Genomic DNA, 13,308 nt, shown 5'->3' with positions numbered 1-13,308 from the left:
TTAAAAAAAAAAAAAAAAATAAAATAAAGAAAAAAAAAAAAAAAAAAAAGAAAAAAAAAATAATTCGTTTATGTTTCCTTTTAATCTTTTTGAAATTATTTTTAAGTAAAAAAAAAAAAAAAAAAAAAAAAAAATATTTTTTAAAAAATTTTGCTTGAACGAAAAATTAATGTTTTCAGTAAATCGCTTTTTTTTTTTTTTATTTTTAAGGTTATTGGAAAATTCTTTTAATTTTATATTAAGAAAAATATATTATTGCTTTATAAATTACTTTAAACTTTTTTAAATATTTTTTATTTTTTTAATTATTTATACGTGTAATTCTTTTAGTTATTTATATAAAACTTTGTAATATTAAACTAATTAGAATTATTTAAATAAATATATATACATATAATTAAATATAATTTTTCTATTACAATTCGTGATGTTAAAAAAAAAATTAAAGGGTTAATCATAAAAGGTTAAAAAGAAACTGCAAAAGTTTTGTATAAACTTTATAATTCATATATATTTTAAGGAAGGTTATTCTGTTAATATTACTTTCTAAATTACAAAGAATTATAATAAATAATGAATAAATTATATAAAAATAATTTCTTTTCTTGTAATTTTTTTTTTTAATTATACAAAAAATTTTTATTAGAATAAAAAGAAAAAAAAAAGAACGAAACAAAAAAAATTTTGAACAATTTTTTCTCAGCCATGTGAACTATATATTTGCACACCTTTTTCCTTTTTTTTTTTTTTCTTTTGTATAAATATTCTAATATAAGATAAAAGAAAAAAAAAAAAAAAAAAAAAAAATGAAATAAATACAAAATGTTAAAACATTTAAAATTTTTTTTTTTTTATAAAACAGCTTAAGGAAAATTTTTTTTTCATATTTTTTATCCATTATTTTAATATTATTAGTAACTACGCTCTTGTGGTATTGACACATTTTTTTATTTAATACCAATATTTTTTTATGTTTCTAAATTCTATTTAAAAATAAAAATAATAAATTAATAAAAAGTATGAAGTAAAGAAAACAGAATTAGTAAAAATTATTTTCTTAACTTAATATTATATTTCTTTTTCCTTTTATATTAGTAATGCATCAAAATGGAAATATGCTGTAAGAACACAATAAATCAAGTAAAAGGTATAGAACAATAAATTTTTTAAAAAATAAAATATATAAATATATATTTATATATTTTACATATATATTTTTTGTCTTTCATTTTTAGAATTAATAAAAAAATTAAAGAAAATTAATTATATAATTTTATAATATAAATTCTTTATTCATCTAATATTTTTTTTAGAAACGACTCCTGTTGCAAAGGAAAATGGTATAAAATATTATAAATTAAAATAAAATATACAGATAATTATTAAAAAAAAAAAAAAATAAATAATTAATTAATTAATTTATGTATACTTATTTATAAAAATCTAAACATATATGAGTAATTAAATTTATATATATATATATTTATAAGAAATTCTCTAATTTAATCTATAAGAGATATATAATTTATAGCTTTAAAAATAATTACTCCATAAAAATGTAATTAATAAGATTTTTAGTTTTTGCATAAATGAAAACTTAGTGCTGATATTAGTTAAAAACATGCAAAATTCTTTTTGCAACATTGTCAAAATTTTAAGATGTACTTTTTTTATTTATATATTTAATTCTTAATATGATTTTATAAAATCTATATAAATTTACATATATAATAATTTTTTATTTATCTCCGATCTAAATTAGTGAGTTATGAAATTATTTATATTTTTTTTATAATTTTAAATGTGCTTTATCTATTAGTGATTTTCATTTTATTAAAAAAAACTGTTGTAGGAAAATTCTATTTTCCAACTTATAACATGCATTTTATTTTATTAAATTTTTTTTATAAATTTGTCTGTTTAGTCTTAAAAAGTTATAATTTAAATAAAAATATTTTTTTAATTATTTTATATTTTTAAATAGTTATATTTATATTGGTAAAAAAGTTTAATAGTTTACATTTATTGTATATAATTATTTATAATTTGAAAAAAGAAAAAAAGAGTAATTTTATTAAAAGTAAATATAAAAAGAAGTTATTAATATATTTTTAATTTAATTTTATGTCAATGGCAGATGAAAAGGGAGCTTATTTAATTTTTGATAGTGCTTCAAATGGATCGTTATTTATTGTATGGAAGAGGGAGAGGGTGGAAAATGCTTTGATGTTTATAAAACCAACAAAACCTGTACCTGAATTTAAATTTACTAATCATAATGGGAAATCAGAATTAATTAGAAATTTACAAGTAATATTAAAAAAAAAAGAAAATTAAATATTAAAAATTGAATATGTATATTTTATCCTTTATTTTATTTTTGCTCCATTTTTTTTTCTAATTTTAGTCTGATAAAAAATTATTTTATTCGGGGTTATGCCAATTTATTAAAGAAGCAAGAGATATAAAGGGAGAGGTAAATTTATTAACACATTTAGATGAATCATCTCCTATAAAAGTTGATATTTATTTTTTAAAAGAAAATAATGTAAGTTTTAAGAATTAAAACTATTTAATCACAATACGTAAATACCAATAATTTTATTACATTATTGGGAATTTTTTTTAGATATTAGTTTACATATTTATGAATTTCAAAATTAAAATATATCATTGTAAAATTGAGTATATATATTATGGTTTTTTTTTTTTTTTTTTTTTTTATATATACATCCTAATATTTTTTTTTAAATAAATATTTGTAGGTTTTATCAGTTAAAGTAGGAACTAGTTTTTTTGCTCATGAAGTTGATGCTGTTAGTATTTTACCTAAAGGATCAAGTTCATTAATGGTTAAAACCATGAAGAAAGATATGTTTGTGTGTAGAGGAAATACAGAAGGTGCTAGTATTAGTTTCTAAAAGCTTTTTTTCCTAAATTTTTATATATATGTATTTGTTTTTTTTTTTTTTTTTAAAATAAAATGATATTTATATACATATAAATTTCATATTTATGAAAAGCTTTTAATTTACCTCATGAATTTTTTTATTTTAAACCCTGTTTTTTTTAGTATGAACACAATTATTAGATAAAAACATATATATATATATATATATATATATATATATATATATATATATATATATATATATATAGATAAACAAAACACGATTAATTAAAATGTTTCATATAAAAAAAAAATGAAAACTTCTAAAATGAAAAAATTATATTACTATTAAATTCAAATATATATATATATATATCTTTTTTTTTTTTTTTTTAAAGTTTAATAAATATATTGGATACTTAATATAAAAAAAAAATTTTAACTTTTTTTTTTTTTTTATTAATGAATGCTACATATTGACATATAACATTTTGTCTTAATTTCACAATTATTTTTTAATCATTTAAAAAAATAAAATATCAATAAAATTTTAACATTTAAATACTAATTATTTATATATTATGGTTACACATTATTTCATTTATTATATATATAAATTATTAATAAAAAAAATTTCCTAATTAACTAATACTTAATAGTGAGAAATATTGTTATGAATTCATTAATTCTTTCTATAAAGAAGAAAAAGATAAAATAACAAAATATATTTATGTATTTCTAGGAATTTCTCATAAAATACAATATATAATTCTGATGAAGTTTGGGTGAAAATATCTTAACATAAATTTTTATATATTAAATAATATGATATAAAAACTATAAGAAAAAAAAATTTTATGTTAAAAAAACAAAAACTAAAATGTAGTAAGCTAAAAAAATAAAAGCAAAAACTGACAACTTATAAAACAAATAAATAAAATATATGCCATTAATAAATAATTAAAAAGTAATACATTTGCAAAAATATTTAAATAAATGTTGAAATTTTTAAAAAAACTGGAAAAAAAAAGAGGATAAATAAAATAATTAAAAATGTGATAGATAATAAAATAAAATAATAAAAATTAAAGGACTTGATAAAAATAATGAACAAATTAAAGAAAAAAAAAGTTGCCACTTAGGAAAACGTAAATATAAATATTATATGTATAATGAAAAAAAAAAAAAAAAAAACAATAGATATATATAATTTATACTTAATATTTTTCTTAAAATATATTTTTATATAAATGTATTTTTCATATATAAAAAATAAAAATTTTACATATAATAAATTTATTTTTTCATAATCCTTGTTTCATTATTTTTTATTATTTTTTTTTTTTTTTTATATTATTCTTCCTCAGTATAAATTATGTACCAAAAAACAAGACAAAATAAAATGATAAAAACATATATATAAAATAAAATAAGCTTAAATAAAATTAAAGCTTTAGTATTTTTAAGAATTCAACTTGAAATATATTGACTCTACCTTTTTATAAAATTTTTCATCTTTTTCATTTTATTAACCTACAATAAATTTTTATTTGCATATTAAATAGAATATAATTAATATAAATGAAATAAAAAAAAAATAAAAAGAAATTATTAAAAATTAAATTATGTCAAGAAAAAATAATTTAAAAAAAAAAAAAAAAATTAAATAATATACAATAAAATCACCCAAAATTTGAAATTTAAAAATTAAAAAATTTTCGTTATAACCTCTGTATATCTGTATATCTGTATATCTGTTTTTCTTTTTTTTTTTTTTTTTTTTTTTTTTAAAAGAGAAAAATTTCCATTTTTAACATAAAATATTTTCTGCGAAGATGTTATTTTGTTTTTCTCTTAAAAAATATTTTCTATTTTCTTGTATACCTTTTTCTTTAGACAAGGAATTGCATTGATAATTGTTTAATCTAGTGTAACTACCTTTTTCATTACTGTTAAAATATGCATATGAGTTTGTAGAATTATCATTATTATCATTTTTTATGGAGTTTCTACTATTCATTTTTTTATTTGATCTTTGCAAAAAATAAGAGACAAATTCTCCTTTTCCTCTATAAATTATGCAAGTCAATTTCATATAACCTTTTTTTCTAGCTAATTTATGAACACATATTTTAGGTATTTTAACTATTCCTTTTGATGTATTGTATTTAACTAATCCACTCCAATCATTTTTTACATTGTATATTTTATATATAGTATTATTTCTGTTTGATTCTTTTGTTCTTAAATTAAAAGATAATTCTTCTTTTTCAATGGTTTTATTTTCATTTTCTATCTCACTTTCTGTTCCCCTTCTATTTTCATACATATTTTGATTTTTATTTTCCATTTCATTTATTTTTTCGTTTTTATTTGATTTTTCATTTTCTATAATTCTTTTTGTATTTGCTGTTCTACTGCTTCTGGTAGATGAGTTTTTATTTAATATATTATCAGTCTGTTGATCTTTTTTACTTTTCGAAAGTTTTTGATTATTGTTTTGTGATAGAAAATCAGAATAATCACTATCGTTAATAATTTTATTGTATAAATCATATAATGAATAAACTCTTTTTACATTTGAAAATATACTTTTTTCTTTTCTTAAAGTCAAAAATCCCTTAACTATTTTTTTTTCGCTATTTAGTTTATTATAACTATTTGAATCACTAGCTTTCTGTTTAACATTTTGTATTGCATTTTTTTCTTCATCGACTAAAAATACATTTTTTACATTAGGATTGTTGTACATAGAAAAATTATTTTGATTAAAAAAATTCACCTCATTTTCGTTTGCACTTACGATTTTCTTTTCTTTTTCTTCTAAATTTTCAATTTTAGTATTGTTACTCTTTTTTTCTTTTTTGTTAATTAATGAATATCTATTGTCATCTTCTATTACATTAGTATCTTCTTCCATATTATTTTCATATGGTATATTTTTCATATATTCATTATTATTTCTATTATTATATCTTGTCATTTCATTATTTGAAGTATTATCTTCATAACTTTTTATTTCCATTAAGTTATTATTTAAATAATTGTTGAAGGATTTATTCGCGAGATAATTCTTATATCTATCATTTATTGTATTATAATCTTTATTTTCTATATCATTTATATCATAAAATTTGTCATTTTCTGAATAATTTTTTACTGAGTTTTCCGAATTTTCATTACCACTAACATGAATATTATTCATAACCATTTTTTCATCATAAGAATTTTCGTTTATTATTTTTTTTTCATTACTTTCTTCTTTTCCATAAAAATAATGTACGTTTTGATAATCATTATAGTCACTCATTTTATTATTTATAAAAGTATTTTCTTTTAAGTCATTTTGATTATAAGTATTGGAATCATTATCATTGATTCTTGCATTAACTTCGTTAAATTTACTATTTAATATATTCATCATTTCTTTTTTTCCTTTTTCAATTTTATTATTTCCATAAAGTATTTTCTGTGTTTTCTCCTTAATTGTTCCTTCTTCATTTTCTTTATCTTCCTTTTTATTTGTTGCCTCTTCTTCATTTACTTTTTTTTTTTCTTCTTCTTGTTCTTCTTCTTTTTCATAATCTTCTTCTACTACATTTCTTCTTCTTTTTCTTTGATATTTTCCATTATTATTATTAGAAGGTAAACTTACATATTCACAATCATTCAATGAGTAATTATCTTGCTCGGAAGAATTTAATAAAACATTTTCTATTAAAGAATTTGTTACATCAAAAGCAATTTTATTATCATAATCACTATATAAAATTTTACCATCAGTTTTAAGTTCTTTTTTAACTTGTTGTAAAAATACAACTGATTTTTTTTGAGCTGTTACAATACCATATATATCGGCACTAAATACTTTAACTTGAATTTTACCCATATAATTATAACATAAAATATACTTTTTCCCTTTCATAAGTAAATTGTTTATATTTTTGCTAGTTGATAAAAACTTCTTATTTTTTGCTAATGATAAATTTTCATTTTTAATTAGCAATTTATTTTCTAATTTTTGCTCCATATAACTGCTTTCATTTTTTTTATTATTTATAATATTATTATTTTTTGATATTAAGCTATTTCTAGTTTTTGTTTTATTCTTATTCCTTTTTCTGTATTTCGATGAATTTTTTTTTCTTTTTTTTGATTTTTTTTTTTCATTATAATCCCAAATTTCATCATCATCGTCTTCATCATTATTATCATCATCATATTTCTTTTTTCTTTTATTACTATAATAGAAATGGAATTCTTGAAAATTTCTTTTTTTTTCATTATTTATATTTCTTGTTATTCTTTTGTTGCTGTTATTATTGTTAATTTCTACTTTATTCTTATTTGAATTAATATTATAAGGATCTATGATATTTTTATGATCATTCGTTAAAAATAGAATTTCATATATCTTGGAATCATCACACGTATAATAACCTTTCATCAAAATATCTTCGTCTCTATAATAATCCATTTTACTAACAAAATAATTAACAGTACTACTATTAAAATTCTTATGAATATCATTATCACAATAGCTATCAATAATTTTAAAATAGTTTAAACTTTTTTTATTCCTATAAAATTCCGTAATTTTATCTTTTATCTTTTCATAAGAATTAATGTTATAAGTTTTAATGTCTTCACATATTTTTGTGAAATTTTGAAAATTTTCATCATTTAATAAGGATTTAACATTTTCCAGATATTTTAAGTATAAAAAATAAAAGGTTTTATTTAAAAAAAAATCATATTGGTATATTTTATTTATTTTTACATTATCATTATTGAAATAATCTTTAAATTTTTTTAATTTATACTCTAATATATGACAAAAATTATCTTCTGTATAAAATAAATTAGAATATTTATGAAAATCACTATTAATATTAGTATCCATAATGTTTTGTTTTTTAATGTTCTCTATATTATGTTTTATATTATTTACAAAAAAAACGGATGTGTTATCACATACATTTTTATCATTATTTACTGACATATTATCTATATAATTTTTATTTTCATTTATGTTATCATTTATAATTTTTTTCTTCTTTTTATTTGCTGAATTTCTATTGTTTCTAAAATTATTATTAACTTCATTAATATAATTTCTCAATTCTTCTTCTTCTTTTAATCCACCTAAGTTTCTATAAAAATCAATAGATAAGCATAAAGCAACATCAAAACCAAATCTTTGTGTTGAAAATTTCCTAAAATTATAACCTTTATACTTATTTATCCATGAAACAATAACATTTCTTTTTTTTTTATCGTAAGTTAAATTAATATCTGAATTTTCTTCTTTATTTATATGTGTTTTCACTTTTCCTATATTATACAATTTGCTTTTAGTATCTTTTTCATATGAAAATATATTATTATTTTCCATATAATCAACATTAATTCCTAAAGATCTTAAAAAATTTAAAGCAATTTTTTTAGCTGTTGCATGACCAAATCTTTGAGCTGAAAAATATTTACTTTTTATTTCTTCATTATAATCTTCCTTATAATAAACTACTAAATTTCGAATACTTGAATCGTAAAATATAAATGGAAATTTTTCATTTTTTAATACATCACCTTTAATACATTGAGAAGATTCGTAATCTCTATAATATTCCATACCATCTGTATCTTCCTTTTTAGGTAAATTTACTTTATTTTTTGAAACATCTACTGATAATACTTTTTGTTTTAACTCATTTTTATCAGATATATCACAATTCATATTATTTTTTGAAAAAGAATCATGCAATTCATCATTTGATTTATATAAGGAAACATTATTTTTTTCATTTATTGATGAAACAAAATTTTCATTATCGTATGAATCATCATTTTTTTCTTGCGTTATTTTGTCTTCATTGATTATATAATCTATTTCTGTATCATTCATTGAGTTTTTTTTTTGCTTTTTTCTTTGTTTTTGTTTTCTTCCTTGCTTTTCATTTTTTTTTTTGTTTGTTAATGAATCATATTCTTCTAATGTATTATCTTTCTTATCATAAATAGTGTTAATACTTTGTTCCGAATAATTATACTGTATATCGTAACTTAATTTGTTATTATAAATACAACTACCTCTATTATCATTGGATGTTATATCTAAATTAACATTATTGCTGATTGCATCATTTAAACAATTTTTATCTTCTTTATTTACATTTAATGTATTATTCTGATGATTTGATATAGATTTGTAATCAACATTAATATTTTTTTTGTTATATTCAAATATGTTATTTTCTATTAAATTTGATGAGTCATTTTTTACTATATTTTTATTACATATTGAGTTTGTATCATCATTATATTTATCATCTTTTTGTTCATTAGAACAATTTGTTAAATATGCATTTGCATTTTCCATTATGTTATCTTTATATACATAATTACTATTACTTGTATTTTCATTTGTATATTTTACACTATTTATGCTATCTAATTGTACGTAATCATTTTTTGGTTCCATACAATTAACAGAGTTATGACTGTCTTTATTAATTGATGCTTTATCTCCTTTAGATTTTTCTGGGCTAATTTCATCTGATTTTATATCATAATGAAAATTAGCATCAATGTTATTACTATTATGAAAAAAATTGTTTTCATCGTTTTCTATACTTAAATCATTTTTATTCAAAATAGGATTTTTGGTGTTTTTTTTTTTTTCTTTTGTCTCGTTTAATAATTCCGTATTATTTTTTATATTATTAACATTTTTTTTTAAATTGATATTATAGTTAATAACAGAATTATCAAAATTTGAAATATTTTCTTTATTCATATTATGAGTTTTTTTTTTATTTATAGTGTTGCATTCTTCTTTATTCATTAAATTATCATTTTCATTAATCATGACTTCATCATATTCATTTTTGATTTCTTTATTTTCATTAAAAGAACTTAAATTCAAATTCTTAACTTCTTCTTTTCTAAAAAATATTAATTCGTTATTCGTTTTTCTTTTAATATTTTTAGATAATTGCTTTTCATGATTATTTGAATAATTTAATAGGTTTCCACTATTAAGTGTATAATCATAAGTCTCATTTAAATTATAGTTTGTATTTTTATCATCAACAAAAATTGTATTATTTAAATTATTAATATATATATTTGAATTATTTTCATCTATTTGATCTGTTACTATATTTAAAATATCAGAATTATTCGCAACACTATAATTTACAGAATCTTTATCTTCTTTATAATAAAGGGAATTATCACTGTTATATTTGTTTTTATAATATTTTTCATTATTATCATCATCATCATTATTAATAGATTTACTGCAGTTAATACTATTTTTCTCATTATAGGTATTATTTATATTTTTAATATTCAAAATATTCTGTTTATCTGTTGTGTCATTAGTTAAATAGTTGTTGCGTAAATTACTATTAAAATTTTGTACATTTAAATCATTTAAATTATTATTTTCAAACAAAGAAGGAACCTTATTTGAAAGATCATCGCTATTATTTATACTAAAAGTATCACTGAGATTTTTGTCTTTGAACCTATCAGATATATCTTTATTGTTTAAATTATTTAAAAATAAGTTATTTTTATTTATTTCAAAATTATTACTGTTCAATGAATTAAATAATTGATAATGATCTTTATTCAAAGAGGAATCTTTTTCTGTAATTTTATTTTCATGGTTTTCTTTGTCAGCTTCAGTTAAGAATAATTTATTCTTTGTACTACCTGAATTATTAATATGATTATATTTATTTCCTTTATATATATTATTTACATTATTTTCTGAAATTTCATTATTATGAATATTTTTCTGATTTGTTAATTGCTCATTAAGACATGTATTGTAATAAATATTATTGCTATCCTTTTTTTTTATTGAATTAAAACAATTTTCATAAAAATTATAACCTTTATTATTATTATAAATAGTAACGTTTTTCCTTTTATAAAAGTTATTTTCATTATCATTATTATCATTATTATTATCATTATCATTATTATCATTATTATTATCATTATTATTATCATTATTATTATCATTATCATTATCATTATCGTTATCATTATCATTATTATTATCATTATTATTATCATTATCATTATTATTATCATTATCATTATCGTTATCATTATCATTATTATCATTATTATTATCATTATCATTATCATTATCATTATTATCATTATTATTATCATTATCATTATCATTATTATCATTATTATTATTATTATTATTATTGTTATTATTATTATTATTATTATTGTTATTATTATTATTATTATTATTATTGTTATTATTATCATTATTATTATTATTATTATTATTATTATTATTATTATTATTATTATTATTATTATTATTATTATTATTATTGTTGTTGTTGTTGTTGTTGTTGTTATTATTATTATTATTGTTGTTATTATTATTATTATTATTATTATTATTATTATTATTATTATTATTATCATTATTATCATTATTATTATCATTATTATCATTATTATCATTATTATTATCATTATTATTATTTATTTTTCTACTACTAATATTTTTACAATTTATATTTGTATGTGAATCTTCTTTTTCATCCTTTTCTGAACATTTTCTTGAAAAAAGCTTATAATCATTAACTGAGTTTGAATGGGAACTAAATTTTCTAGTATTCTTATTAATGTAACTATTTTCATTGAATTTAATTTTACTATTACAAACTTTTTTGTCAATATCAATACTAATTTTATCATCAAGATCATTAGCATTACAACAACTATAATTATTATTTTTGTTAATATCTCCTCTATTATTCATACTCTCATTATATGAATCATCACTTTTTTTTTTAATTAATTCTGTAAAATATAAACTATTATTTATATTGTGACTTATGTTATTACTACTGTTATAATTAATATTATGACTTTTTTTATTGTGATGATCTAGATCATTCCTTTTATTAATATAACTATCCCAATATTCTTTATAAAGAATAATTTTATCACTACTTGTGTTTACTTTTTTTTTTATACAATTTTTCTCATTTGCAATATTATCATTTAATGCGTTTAAATTTTCAACTAAAGGAACTTCATTTTGTAAAATGTTTAAATTTTTGTTAATCTCCTTACTTTTTTCAATTAGGTATGTTATCTTTTTGTCATTATTATAGACAAAATTATTGTAATATTTATTATCGTTAACTTTTTCATAATTTTTACAAATATTAATTATACCATTAAAACTCCTTATAAAATAATAATTACTATTATTTAAATTTCCACTGTTTTTTTTTATGTCATTATTATATTCGATATTATTACTACTATAATTTTTTCTATTATTATAATTTCTTTGTATATTAATGTTATTACCTATATGAATACTGTTATTTAAAATATTATTATCTATATTTTTGAAACCGCATTTTTTATTATAAAAATTATTATTACACGAATTTATGCATTCGTTTTTATTTAAAAAAACGTAAGTATTTATGTTGTTATTATTTAAGTTATTACTGTCAATATCATTATTTTTTTTTGAAGAAACATATGTATTTTCTTTGTTATATATCAAATTAAAATAATTATTGAATGTTTTTTCAGTTTCATTACTCAAGATAACATCTGATTTTAATGAATAAAAAGTATAATCAGTATTTTCAATGTTATTTCTAATGTTTTCAAGTTTTTTTTTATATTTATCTACATGATCTATATAATAATCATTTGCTTCTTCTAAAATCTCTAAATAATTTTTATTTATTGGGGGATTTAATACCTTTAATTTATCACCTAATAAATTACATATAATTAAACTCTTATTTGTAACATTTAATTCACATTTATTATTTGTATAAACTCTTTTTTTTTCAAGTTCTTTCATTTTATATGTATTTAATGCATATATATCAAATTCATTTTCTTCAATATCATGTTTATCATAAAATTTATATGTTTTTGTTTCAATCATATTATTACTACATATTATATTATTATTAATATGCTTTGGGATATTAATTTTTACTTCTATACCTTTTTCTGATGTGTTATCTCTTAAATTGTGTAATTCATTAATCCTTCTTCCCATCTGTTTATTCTTATTTATTTTTTCTTTATTTTTTTTTTTTTTACTTCTGTTAATTTTCAACTTTTCTTGCTGATAATATAATTTTATAAATGCAAATATTTTTTAATAGATAAATATAAAATTGTAAAAAAATAAGATATGAATATATATACATATATATATGTTTAAATTTTTGAATAAAAAATTATATGTTCTTCATAATTTTATTTAATACTTCATTTTTATCTGTTTAAATAATAGAAAAATTTATAAGTACAAAAAAAAGAAAAAAAAAAAAAAAAAAAAAAAAAAAAAAAAAATTAAAAAAAAAAAAAAATTTTTAAAAAAAATTTTT

At 17.0% G+C, this 13,308-nt stretch overlaps 2 protein-coding genes across 2 annotated transcripts; one reads left to right on the top strand and one right to left on the bottom strand.

The window, feature by feature from the left end:
• Positions 1–2,124: 2,124 nt before the first annotated feature.
• PGAL8A_00094500 (conserved Plasmodium protein, unknown function) lies at positions 2,125–2,921 on the top strand (the record flags this gene model as incomplete). The annotated part of the gene is made up of 3 exons (XM_028672032.1): positions 2,125–2,310; positions 2,408–2,548; positions 2,766–2,921. 3 exons carry the CDS (start codon positions 2,125–2,127, stop codon positions 2,919–2,921), a joined length of 483 nt encoding a protein of 160 aa, XP_028526061.1.
• Positions 2,922–4,700: 1,779 nt separating this feature from the next.
• On the bottom strand, positions 4,701–12,974 carry PGAL8A_00094400 (conserved Plasmodium protein, unknown function; the record flags this gene model as incomplete). Its single annotated transcript, XM_028672021.1, has 1 exon — positions 4,701–12,974. The coding sequence occupies one exon, from the start codon at positions 12,972–12,974 to the stop codon at positions 4,701–4,703; it is 8,274 nt and encodes a 2,757-aa protein (XP_028526060.1).
• Positions 12,975–13,308: the final 334 nt, after the last annotated feature.

This window comes from Plasmodium gallinaceum (assembly GCF_900005855.1).
Source record: "Plasmodium gallinaceum strain 8A genome assembly, contig: PGAL8A_v1_62, whole genome shotgun sequence".
In the NCBI taxonomy this organism is placed as follows: Eukaryota; Apicomplexa; class Aconoidasida; order Haemosporida; family Plasmodiidae; genus Plasmodium; species Plasmodium gallinaceum.
The sequence above is the reverse complement of the archived record's forward strand: the minus strand, read 5'-3'. Positions and strand labels throughout refer to the sequence as shown.